The sequence below is a fragment of the Hirundo rustica genome, chromosome 3 (genome assembly GCF_015227805.2).
Source record: "Hirundo rustica isolate bHirRus1 chromosome 3, bHirRus1.pri.v3, whole genome shotgun sequence".
In the NCBI taxonomy this organism is placed as follows: domain Eukaryota; kingdom Metazoa; phylum Chordata; class Aves; order Passeriformes; family Hirundinidae; genus Hirundo; species Hirundo rustica.
The window spans coordinates 62,195,277-62,208,632 of NC_053452.1; the positions used below are offsets into that span (position 1 = coordinate 62,195,277).

Below are 13,356 nucleotides of genomic sequence, written 5' to 3' on the forward strand. Positions count from 1 at the left end.
TCGTATCACACTTACCAACAGCTGGGGAGAGATTTCTGGAGCTATATTTTCTATAATTTACTGGTGTATACAGAGCTATTCCTCTTTGTTGAAGAGACTTTGGAAAACTTCACATCAATATTCTCTGCAAGATTGTAACTTGAAATGCCGTTATAAACAAGGTGCTCCTCTGCAAACCACAAACAGCTGAAAGCCAAAACTCTTCCTTATTAAGAATCTACTCCAGCTTCTATTAAAATCAATGAAAAGAACTTTCTGACTCTGGCAGGTACAGAATTGCTCAATAAAATGTTGAAAATACCCACAAGTTATTATTGTTCAGTCCATAAAAAGTCAGCCAAAACCTTACTATTTTTCACAATGTAATGTGTGTACATGTGCTTCAATTCTTTTAAAAGCACTGGGGGATCCTGGTTCTTCAATAGACTGTTCACTGGAGTCAAACATGGGCAAATAACCTTGTGGGCTCATTTGTTCATACCTGCTAAGCCATTTAAATTTTGTATGGAAGCATGTCTAAGATCTCTCTGTCAAACTGTAAGAAAATGTCAAAGAACCCAAAATGTAGTTCCTGAAAACGTAAAGGATAGCTCAAAATCACAGGGCACTAAAATCTTCCAAGATTTTAGAGCCAGGAACCACCACAATTCACAAGCGTGACCACCTGTTTTGTGAAGGCATTACAATTTTCAACACAATCATTTTTATACCAAGTGCAAAAACTTGGAGCAGAGTAAGATTCTATTTTTAGAAAGGCAGATTTTATCTCTATCTGTGGACTTCAGCTGATGGTGAAGCGGTATAAAATTCTGTGGGTAATGATCCTTGCTTTTTGACATGGCTCTTAATTTTAATTTCCAGCAAGATTGGCCTCTGTCTGCAGATTTCAAAAGTCCTCTACCCAAATTGACTCATCTTAGGGGGAGTGTGAGCAGCAGCTGTCCATGTCCAGAAACGAAGCAGCTTTCTGGGGCAGTAAAATATTCTGAGCAATGAGTGCTTTATATTTTCAGGTAAAGTTAGAAGCAATTGTTGAAGGTGCTGGAGGATAAGTAACCTAAATGTTAGGCTAAAAAAGTTAGGTTTTTCTGGATAGAATGATTTCAGGGCTTATGAGCTGTTCACCTTTGGCTTTATTGGGCAATAAATCCTATCCACCCATACATACTGAAGTGGCTGAAGAAACTTTTACACAGGAACCCACCCATCACGTTGTTACTTGTGTTACACAGTTTTTGTTTGAGCCAATTCAGCCTCTGTCTCTCTGTGAATAATCCATGAGTGCCATTGTGGGGATTAGATTTTCTCTCACCTTGGGGACAGTTTGTTCAAGCTGACACCATCATTTTACACCACAAGGGCCATTGGAAGGGGGCAGCTGTCAGTTCAGTGTTGTGCTTCTTGGGTGGGTTGCATGAAACCTGATTGATATTACCAGAAGTAGTGTGGATTAGCAGAGGAAGACCACAGCTCCTGAAAGTCTCTGCAGCTTCTTTTAATGCTCAGATCACCTCTGGAACAGCTAAATATAATACTGTTCACCTGTATTGAGACAGTAGATCCCTATAAATGAAGGGTGGCAAATATAATACTGTTCACCTGTATTGAGACAGTAGATCCCTATAAATGAAGGGTGGCAATACAGCTAACCATCCACAGGAACAGATGACCTCTCTCCCTTTCTTTAATCTGAATTGTTCTTGATGGTGTCATAGAGTCCTTTATTTAGTCAAGGCTTAAACATTTCAGGAGTCCACTGTTCCCTTGGGAGATTATTTCACACCTCAATGCACCTGTGTCAGGGAGGATTCCTTACAGCTTAGTTTGACTCGATTGTTAATGACAGGTAGGTTTACCACCTTTTTTTCTGGTTTCAGCCAGGACAGGGTTCATTTTTTTACGGTAGCCAGTAGTGCCATGGCTAGGACACTGAGGTTATTCTATAATCACCTCACATCATTGCCAAGGGTGGAGAAAAGGGACTTTTGCTTCCAAGGAGAAGGGGTTCCTTCTAGTCAAAAAATCATGATGAGTGGGGTGCATCTCATATTGTTTATCTCAGGCTCTGTGGTGAGTATTTTTACATGTGAATCACTTTTCCTTTGTGTACTTTTATTAATAATTTTGTTGTTGTTGCTGTTAATTTTCTTATCTCATTGCTGTTTCCAGTATATTGTTCTTATCTCACCTGTGAACTTTGCCTTTTATGCCTCCGGTAAGAGGGAAGGGAAGGGAAGGGAAGGGAAGGGAAGGGAAGGGAAGGGAAGGGAAGGGAAGGGAAGGGAAGGGAAGGGAAGGGAAGGGAAGGGAAGGGAAGGGAAGGGAAGGGAAGGGAAGGGAAGGGAAGGGAAGGGAAGGGAAGGGAAGGGAAGGGAAGGGAAGCATCACACTGCTTTTTTTTAGTGAGAGTACTAAATTGGAGAATATAATTCCTAATCCATGAGAACCTTACACTGGAAAAAAATATTCAAGTGTATTGCACTTCCTGCAGTATCCGGAATTTGATTCAAAAGATAGTGTAACCATTCCATGTGAGGCTCACTCACATCTGTCTCCCAGGTCCTGACTGCTTTTACTTTCCCTGAAGCATTTTCCTCTTTGGAATTACTGTTCTGCCAGCTATATCAAATACGTTTCCCTTATGTTTTTAAGTTCAATAAATGATGTATATATTCCTGTAGACATAGTGCCTTGTTCCATATTTATGGGATTGTTTTAAAGTTTCTCTTCAACCAGCTCAACTAATGGCTGCATTTATCTAACAAGTGGCCAGAGCACAAAAAATATTGTAAACATTTACAGATTTAGAGCAGATTTTCTTTGGAAACTTGGAACATTTTACTGACTTTCTGAAAAACAATAATTAAACCCATCAGCAAGGTAGAACAATATTCCTGGATATAGTTTTCAAAATTCTGTGTTTTGCCTATGTGTCCTTCCTTCTGAATTAGCTGACCGCTATTTTTCAGTCACATTTCCCTACAGCTGGTTCTTGGCCACCCTCTTGGGGAATAAGCAGGGCTTTTCCACCTGGGGAGACATGGATCCCTGTTTGTGTGCACCTTCCAGAGCAGCTGGAGCCACCAACACCATGGCTGCATGAGGATTCATGGTCACTTTGGCTGGTGTAGGCTTGGCTGTGCAATTTGACCTTCACCCCTTCGCTGGCAGTAGAGATGGAGTAGCCAAGCTGATTGTACCTGCACGTTCATACAAGGCAGAGGTAACACTGAGGTTCTGGCAGGCTCTTTGTGAAAGAATGCCATAAATTAGAGCTGAAGATGGGGTAAGGAGAGGTTTGTGATCTCTCTTCTTTCCATATGGGAAAGATACTGCCTCCTCTCAGTGCATATTTTTCAGCACCTTGTCCTAATCTTCAGTATTGAAACTTGGACAAAACAAAAGGAATTTTTCTCAGTCAAGATCCTCCTAATTTAGTCTGCAATATGAAAACCTCCCCAAAGGGTCCCTTATTGCCAGTAGTCCATGATGACAATCTGATGATCTCTCACTTTGAGTTCAAGGATAGTTTGGAGATGGCAAATTATTTTCCTCTGCCTTTTGGCCTCGCACATCAAACTAGATAATCTCCTGCAGGGCATTTGGAAGAACAGGTCAGTGATTCTCATTTACCAGTCTGTGTGTTAGCAGATTTGGGGACACTAACATATACATATGACCAGTGGGTAGCATTCCTGATTTAAATTGCAATTTCAGAGAAGTGCATTTCTAGTTCCTTCATTGCGGCTAAGATGTTTGGTTTTGTTATGTGATAAAAGGCTGGTTTCTGCATACACACAAAAAGCACAGAGGAATAACAGTGGATAGAGGAACCCCAAAGGTATTTCCAGGGTATTTCCAGGCACATTACAGGGGCTCTGGGCCTCATGCCCCAGTGGCAGCAGTATCAGAGGCCACTGAGAGGACTGTGCTTAAGTTCAGCTGCTGGAGGGATACCTACTGCATAAATGCATTTGTGTGTATTTCCCACTAATACATCAACCAGAAAATGGAACAGGATAAGGCCATTTGGGTTACTGTGTTTTCTATATGGTTTGTTTCTATATGGTTGGTGTGTCTGACAGTGTATTTATGTGTATGGGTGTCTGTGTCTGTTGGAAATGCATGCTGCTTGCTGGCCATGAGGGCACAGAGTTGCAGCTGCCCTCTCCATGCTGTTGGGCTGCTGGATTCAGCATCATGAACCAGGTTTTGTTCTGAATTTTTCTTGTTTGAAGTCCATGTCTGTTTGTGCATTTGCTTTTTTGGAGTCAAACAATTTTGAAAACATTTATTAATTTGTGTGTGTGTTTGCCATTCATGTCAAATGTTCTTTTGTGGTGGTGCTCCTGGCAGTCTTACCAAAGGGAAGAGCCAAACACAAGTGAATTGCAGAACTATAGAAAAGGACTCAGGGGCTCTTTATTCATTGATCCAAACAATGTGTACAGGTAAAGCCCAGCTGTTGGCATTGGCACAATACCTGATAGCCTTGGGAGCAGGTATCAAGAAAGCTGGCTTTGAATTGCTCGAGCTGCACACAAAATCTTAAAAAACACAGAGACGTCCCACTGAAATAACTGAAACCACTCACACATTTCATTTTTTTGTGCTTGTAAGAACCACCTTTTTACCATATGGGTCTTTTGATTACCACTGAATACATGTGATTTCCCCAGCTCACTCTCAAATCAATTATGTTTGCATAATTTCACAGATGTTTTCTTGGGAGGGGAGAATAAGTAATATATTGCATTAAAATAGTTGATGAGTTATTGGCTGTGCATGTTCTCTAGTTTGTCTTTTACTAATAACTGTGACTCCTAGATCCCAAGTCCAGTTACTTCTCTTCCCTGTAGTACCTGCAGCATTAACGGCTGGCAATAGTGAATTCTGCACCTGGAGACTCCCCACTTATAAAATATATTACACATTCTCTGGAGAAATATTTGTAAAGACCAAGTTAATAAACTTTTCAGACTCTATAGGTAGCCCAGCACTTCAATGGCCAGTACACCCACTCTAAGAATTGGAGAGTTTTAATTGTGAAGTTTTTTATTATGTGAGTAATATGGTCTCCTGCAAAATATTACATAGAGAGGAAAATAAGCTAGCAAGCATTTTGAAAATAAATGGTTGATTATCTTGCTCACTGCTTTGTCAAAATGTTGTGCTTTCTACTTTCCCTGACCCCTCAGGGAGACAAGAAAGCAGCGTAAGCAAACATGAAATCAGTCACTTCAGTTTTCCTCATCATCTCAGTATGCTACTTATTTGATATGGCCTTGTTCTTCAGAAGAGTCCTGCTGAAACAAGTGCTTGATCAAGCTTAGAATGGCAGAAATGGGACCAGTGCTGGGGGTTTGTCACCAGTGCAGTCTGATTTTCACCTGGTAATGTCTCTTAAAATTCCTTCCCAGCTGAAGCACTTCAAAATCAGATTCCCACAATCATTGGTGGCATATGAAAATGTTGACTGTTTTGTATAACAGTATTGTGTTTAAATGTCCATTTAGAGGATGAAATTATTTGATTTTATTTGTATATCTTATATCCAAATAAAATATTTAAGGCAGCAAAGTGCTTCACTTCTTTTCTCCAAAGGCTATTTATGGTTTTGAATTGAACAAACACCAAACTATTTTGCTGTGTTCCAGGAGGGGAAAAAAACCAAAACAACAAACCAACAACACCCCACCCAGTTATGGTGGATTTTTTCCCACTCTAGGCAGGGCTGATATTCAGTATCTTCTTTTCACAGGGTCGATAATTTTCACTGACGGAGTTTTGTAGCAGATCCCCCTTTTCCCCTTTGGAGCCCAGTACCCTCAACAACTTCCCACATTTTCCAGCCTGGCACAGACCCCTGGTGTGTGTGGGTGCCAGAACCAGCTGACGGGGCCACCAGCTGCCTCACCCTACTCCAGCTGCACCCATGGGAGGAAGCAGCCACAGAGGGAAGGAAGCAGAAGTACCTCCCCGTGCCACTCCTCCCCGCTGCTGCGGAGCTCCCAAGCAAAACACGCACCAGCCTGAGAGTGTTGCTGCCTCGAGAGCTTTTCACTGTTCTTTATGCACCAAACGCACATGCTACAGTGCCGCAGACCATGGCTTCTACCCTGGAGAAGTTCATTCATTCTCTGGACCTCAGAGCCCTTCCCAGGGTCCTCCAAATCCAGTCAGGCATCTATTGTCAAGGTGAGCATTGAGTGTTTTCTGGCAGGGCTTTGCAAGGTTGTATTTGACATCAGGTCTCCCTTCAGACTGGAATGTGGGATGTGGGGGAGGCACAGGAAGGATGCTCATGGAGTTGTCTCCTAGCAGTTTCCCACCAGCTGAAGAATGAGTGTTTTATCAACAACTTTGGAAATGTCATTGGTGTAGTGTGCTTTCTGTTTTCTCACTGGCAGAGAAAAAGAAGCTGTAGTTAGTCCTCATCATCCTGGAAAGAGTACTGGAATAAGACATGAATTTGCTTTGCACTTACATGGAGCCATCAATCCAATGACTGCAAATCACCTCACAGAGGTTAATTGATTTAACTCATCTTGGACTTGTGGGGCTGCCATGGAGAGGTGCTTTCTGTCTCTGAAATAAAGAACCAGGGAGTTTGAAAAGTGGCCATGAAGGACCATAAGATTTTCCTGAAATTCTGTCCTGTATTTGGGACACTTCAAGTGCACAACAATGCAAAGGGGTTGGTATGAGCTGGATAGGAGCAACACAGGGGTGATATATTACTGGGTTTTCCTGCTGCAGATCTATTTTTATGATGTTATTAGTGCTCTGCCTGTGCACAAAACACACTCAAAAGGTGGTAAAGAGGCAAAAATCTGCTCTTGGTTTGGGCATGGACTTCGTTCAATGATAGTGAAGATACCACATCAAGCCATGTATCAGTCTAGGAAAAGAAAGTTACCTCCATGAAAGTGAAAAATTTGGGTTCAACTAAAGAAACAGAGAGGGTTTCATGAAATGAGATGAAGTCTGCTTTAGCTTCAACCAAACACCTGCTTCAGGATCCACAACATCTATCTTTATATCAATCTAACTATTTCCATGCTGCTCCATAGTAGAAGGAGAGAGGAGGTGGCCATGGAAAGTCTGATTGGCAATCAGTAGCTGTGGCCAGAGTGGGCAACTATTCTCTCCATGACAACATGGGGAAAATAACTCTTTGGGCAAAATGGAAATGGGAAAGGGCATACTGAATCTGTGATGGTAGTGTATAGTCCATGTGCTCCTGATTTCCCATCCTGGCTGCTCAGGAAACTACCTATGAATAATACTGATAGACAGAAAAAATGTTCTGGGAAATAAACTTAGCCAGAATTACTAGAAACTTTTTAAAAGACTCTTTTGCTGAACTTTGCTATATGGCCTGTTCCAGTTTTATCTTTTATATTGGTCCAGCATCTGTGACAAATAAGTTCTTAATAAGAAAATTACAAACTAGGTGATGAAGGGTAGAATTAAAATTAAAAAAGAGAAGATCACCTCCTGAAGCTGGAGGAGCCACAGTATTCATCTTTTTCCACACAGTTAGGAAGCAGAAGTGATATGAAAAGTTGTATGCATTTGTCCATGTAGGTATGCATACATATATACATGTATATATATGTGTACACAAAATACTATAAGATGTGTGTGCATGTATGTATATATACAAAATGATATGATAAAATGATGGTAACCCAGATGTCTGCAGGTTTCTGAGTTCCTACAGTCTGCATCCTACTGCTCATGGATGGTAAAACTTATACCAGTATATTTTTGTAGCAGAGTATTTCAGGTTGTGATTCTATTTACTGTCTAAACCCTTCCACAAGAGGAGAAAAACACTGGTGAATTTGCCCTCAACCCATTCTGCAGCAATTCCTCACATGTGATAGAAAAAGGCTGTTAGCTGTTGGGAGGTGGTGGTATGTGCTCTAGAGACCTGAGAATATTAGCATTAAAAATTGACAGCCCTCATGCTGCTCCGATGCTTTTTTGGTCTTCAGCAGCACCACCTCTTCCTGTCTTCTGCTCCTGGTGGCTTCTCAGCTGCTCTCATACATGTTCCACCAGCCCAGCAGCTGCAGAACCAACAGCCATGCATGAGTCTCCTGTTTGCACAACAAACAAGACTGATGTATTCTACTTGGCTCCTTGCCCACACAGCCAGCATATCCCAAAAATATTTGCAAGTACTTAGAAACACCAATGTCCTGCAGTAGGCTTCTGTGGGTTCCTCTTCTTCCTTGTTTTAGAGGAAGATTGAGATGCTCAAGACACTTGGTGCCTGGTAATTTTGCAGGATCTCGGGCTACAAAAGGTCTTCTCAGGCCAGGCCCTCACTCCCTTTCTCTCCCTCCTTCCCTGAGCTTTCTGTCTGTGTCAGATCTTTCCTGAATATTTTCCTCCCTTCTGTACCTGGCAGCTGGGGTGAACATATTGTTCTGTGATTGCATTATGATTTATGTTACATTTTCTGTTGCAAGACTAGTGCTTCAAAGAGAGTCTGAAGTAACTCCTGTTATATGGCTAAACAGGAGATGAGCACTTCAAGCTTCCATTAGGACAACCACTCTTTAGTCCTTCCTCAGGCAGATCCCTCTGCCTCTGCAACAACCTCTTTGATGTCTCTTACCCCATGCAGTACACCAGCAATCACATGTGGGTAATGGCAGATCTATCAGCAGGGAATATGGGTTTATTGCTGTGGCTGCTGGGGCCAAATCTGAGCATTTGTGCACTGATTGTAATAGCTCCCAAATGGCTACACAGTCAGCCCAATCAGCTAAGTGGTTTCATGGAACGGGATTGCATAGGAATCTGCCACCATTCTCAGCACAACCTGCAGATAGTAGGGGAGAAGATCAATTGTTAAAGCATTACATGTGATCATTTGAAACTGATCAATCACCAGGGATACTTAATTTTCCTGTGTAAGAATTTAAAATAAGAAGAATTTTTGTATATGTAAATGTTAATGTATATTCCCCTCTTCGCAACCCGCCCCTTCCAAAAGAGCAAGGTTTCTTAACGTAGCTTAGCCAGGTACGTAGAATGGCTAACGGAGTAAATAATGGTAAATAAAACTTACAAATGGTAACTACAAATGGTAAATAAAACTACACCCTATAGAGCAGTCACATCAAAGTTGTAGCAGCCAACCAAAGAAGGCTACAGCGAGATATGTGAAAATAAGACAACAAAGTGTAATTGATTCATTGTTCTTCTCTGGTGCTCTGTGTGCCGTGGGGATGAAACTCTACATTTACTCTATTGGAAGCAACATTTTCCACACCCTGCACTTAGGTCTAATGATTTTACAAATAGGACTTGCAAACTAGCCTTACAGTTCCTGACAGATCTTCAGTACCTCTGGAAACCTAAGTGTAATGCTTTGTGAGGATGGATGCTTTCCATGCGGTGAGGTATTTTTATTAGAAACTGCAAAGTCAAGCTTCAGGGAGAGAGTGGGAATTTACTTGCCTTTGGCAAGGTAACATCTCTGAAAGAATCCATTCTGTTTCTATATCCATGTTACACCAAATACAATCTAGGTCTCTCCGACCCAAGCCTCCCTGCTACTGTTCCCAGTGGAAAGCAAGCAGAAAACATATGCTGTGTGTACTCATTCTACCATTAGTCTCTCTACTGGCCTATAAAAAATTTATGTTCCTACTGATATTAATGGAATGTGATGTATTTAACTGTAGTTCCCCAAACTGCAAATGGACATGACTTTATAGACCCTGTTTCCTCAGGGAATACTTGCAGCTAGAAAAGCTATGGGCAATTGAACTTTTGCTGTTGGTAGTGAATACTATGATTTAGACACCTTTCTCAGGAAGTTCTGTTACTGTTTACCTCTCTGTTCCTGGCATGAAGAAGAGGAAAGCATTTTCCTTGAATGGTATCAGTAATTTTCATGCTACACCTGGGCTTGGGGTTGGTTGAAGCTTTACCAGTTTGCCTCTAGGCAGAATAGTCAAGGTTTGAGGCTTTTGTTCATACTCCCACATTCCTATTCCGCTTTGGCTACACCTGTGTGGGACTGCATAGTCAGAGACCCGACTTGCAGCCATCACCTACCTCTGTCTGACACTTCGCAGAGTCAGAAACGTGGGGTATTAGTAAGAGCCCTGAGTTCTTCCAAAATGATTTTCATCATCACATTTGAAAGTCCATACAGAAGCAGAGAAATTATTATCATCCTTGGTCTGAAAACAGAAACACAAATGAACGGAGATGGTAGTGCTGCAAATGCCAGGGATGCCTCTCAGGGCAGTTGCTTTGGACTCCACAGTTATAATGTCCTTGCTACAGAAACTGGACTGTACTGTTGAATCTCTGAAGGGAATAGGAAGAATGATTATTAAATGAAAGCAAGTCTGCCAGATACAAATAACTTGGTAGTCAGCACTGATTAGAAAGGAACTACAGTGCAGACTGAAGTACATGACAATTTAATAGCTCATTAAAATATGTTATTAAAAATTAAATTGCTGAAACTCCATTGGGAACTGATTTGATTGATCAAATATCTTTCTTAGAACATTTTAGTAAATATTGATACTTAGTGAGGTAAGTACTGTCTGACCACTGATTTTTACAGATAGCATGCAAATGTGGGCTTTCATCTTTATGTTACAAAAATTATGTCTGTTTTAATACTGATATAATTATTTTATGGGTAATTGAATTTAATATTTTGCAGGCTTAATTTAACCAGTGGCAGAACAGTAAAAAGTGCCAACTTTAATTGTGAAAAATGAAGAACTGCTCAAGGCCCCTCTTCTGTTGGTGTTTGTTACCATTAGCTTACCCACAGTCTTCCCATTCTTGCCCCACCTAAACACATACACCAGTAGCGGTATTCCCCCATTTCTTCAGGGGTTGGGACTTGCCAGAATGAGGAGAGAGTTTGTATCTCTGCTCTGCAGTTCAGTTATTTGAAAACAGCATGTGCGTTTTGTAAATTGCAGTTCCAGGACATTCCCTCTTTTACAACACTCGTGAAACACGTTAGGAAACTCTGCTCCTTCTCTGAGGAGAAGGGAACTCTAAGCCAGCAGCCTCCACCTTTGCAGGCTGGGTATGAAGTGAAGCAGTGTGCTGTAGCTGTGGCACTCCAGTGCCAGAGGTTCAGAAAAGTGCCAGATCACTGCAAGGAATAAATATCGCAAAGAGGCAACTGTGCAGTCACATGTACATCCTTGGTTAATGTCCTTCCAGTCCTAAGGGATCTAAAGATCCTTAGAATTGGCAGGTTGGGAGTCCTCCTCTGGGCTGATGCTTGGTGCTCTCTGACAGCTGCATGAGAAGCAATGCCAAACAAAACCCTTTGGGTTTTGTTCCATTTAGTTCCATTTCAAAACTCACTTTGGTGAACTACAAACAGCATGACTCATGGTTCCTCTTGCCAGCTGCATATCCACATTTGCTCACTGCCTCTGCAGTTTCGGTTTCACTCTCTCTGCTTCTGTGACTGGGAAACAGCATCTTTCCAGCACTCATTTCAGCAAGCATTTCAGGGAAGTGATGGGTTCTGCTGAGCATCAACAGAGTTCAAAAGGTCTCGTCAACCCTGTTACTGTAGCTAGGCAAACTGAACACAAAAGGAATCCTCATCTATCCAATCTCAGCTGCCCCGAGTCCTAATTTAGACAAGAAATATCTCTCAACACTAACAGTTCAAGAATGATCATGTAAGGCAGAATTTTTTTTGCTGTTTCTAAGCCAACCTAGAGAGAACAAATCCTGCTCCCTTGTCAAGTGTGATAAGCCAATGAGTTGAGGAAGGCTAGGATATGAAGTCTATAATACAAGCAAACTGCCTCTTCAGGATTAATAAAGCTACTTTTTCTTACCAAAAGGAACAAATAATTTAAACAGAGGCTGAGCATAGACAGCCTTGATGAAGATAATTAGGGCTGTATTTCTTAGGGGCGAAATATCATTAAAAATGTTCTCTGCATTTACTGGGTGGAATCTCGGTGGAGTGCACGCCAAGGGAGAACTGCATATGAAATTGGTGAAACTTGTCATACAGTGCATTCACTTACTAATTTGTGTCTTTGTATTCTAAAGATAGAGAAGCCAAACCTATCAAAAAGTGGAAGGGTAGCCTTCGAATAGAGTTGTTTCTGTTCCTCTTGTTTGAGCAAGTAGGAGCAAGAGCATTAAGTACAGCCAGAGTAACAGATAGTTTGGATTCTTTTTTGTGGTCAATAGTTAGAGCATATTGGTAAATTTTCTCTATTAATACAAACCACTGAAACTCTCCTGCCTTTGTTCAAGCTGCTTCAAATGCCTGTTTTATTCTATACAAGAAAGAAAATGTTCTTCAGTGGATGTGAGAACAAGCCCTGAATTTTATGGGTCAAATATTGCTCATTTTATTCATACTGCCACCCTCAATGGAATGACTCATCCAGACACAGTGAAAAAAATCTGATCCTGGGTAGCTGGCACTAAGGGTGGAGCTGATTTGAGGATCTCCTTCAAGAGGATTTTCTTTCTGTAACATTCAGTTTTGGGCCTCCCCGTGGATGGCACAGGATGTAGGAAGAATACCTAAATTGCCTGGTTTGTCTCAATGTAGGGGTCAACTCCTTGTCTTGGCTTGCTGAAGCTCTTTCAATATGCTGGTGTCCTGTAGCAGAGAGCTCCCCAGCTGCCACTGCACTTGGGCTCCAGGGATGTGAGGAGGAGGTCTGTAGTAGGAGGGGCCCTCTTTCCCTTCCCATGAACCTATAAAAAGCCGATAAAAGTACCAAGATAATTTTCACAATCTCAGGCAATTTTCACAATCTGGAAAGATTAAGGGACAACTATGTTGAATTGCATAGAAGGGAAAATCCTGGGATAAATGTCCCACAGTACACAAGCCCATGACCACACACTGTTTCTGAGCTACAGGGCTTTTGTGACAAAACTTTTTCTTCAAGTACCTGGTGATCCGTTCATGAAGGAACATGGCATTTGTCCAGGTCCGCTGTTTCTGGTTAGCTCCCTTGGACACACCGTAATGGCACAAGGGGCAATATGCTCTGATCTCAGTAGGGAAAGATGCTTAAACAGTTCTGGACTGCACCTGTGAAGTGCTCAGCACTCTGACCTGATCCTGCAAATCAGTTTGAGCAGCCTTCCTAAGCTTCATCCAACAAAATGTAGTTTTTCTGTTGAACATATATGTAAATAAACATATTAAATTCAAAATAATTAATGCTGTAACAAAAATGAATTAAACAAAATAAATCATGAACAGCTATAACAGTTACTAATGACGTTCAAAGTCTGGTTTGAGCATTGTCTTCACTGCTGTAGTAATTCTGACTCATTTGGGTAAACCCAAATAAAAGG

General features: G+C 41.5%; 1 protein-coding gene across 1 annotated transcript in view; it reads left to right on the top strand.

The window, feature by feature from the left end:
- Positions 1-1,966: 1,966 nt before the first annotated feature.
- Positions 1,967-13,356, top strand: part of THEMIS (thymocyte selection associated) — a 77,138-nt gene continuing 65,748 nt past the window's right edge. The window contains exons 1-3 of the mRNA XM_040059627.1: positions 1,967-2,070; positions 2,170-2,215; positions 5,762-6,198. Of these exons, the coding sequence (XP_039915561.1) occupies positions 6,108-6,198 (91 nt within the window). The 5' untranslated portion in view covers positions 1,967-2,070; positions 2,170-2,215; positions 5,762-6,107. The remainder of the gene's footprint in view (positions 2,071-2,169; positions 2,216-5,761; positions 6,199-13,356) is intronic.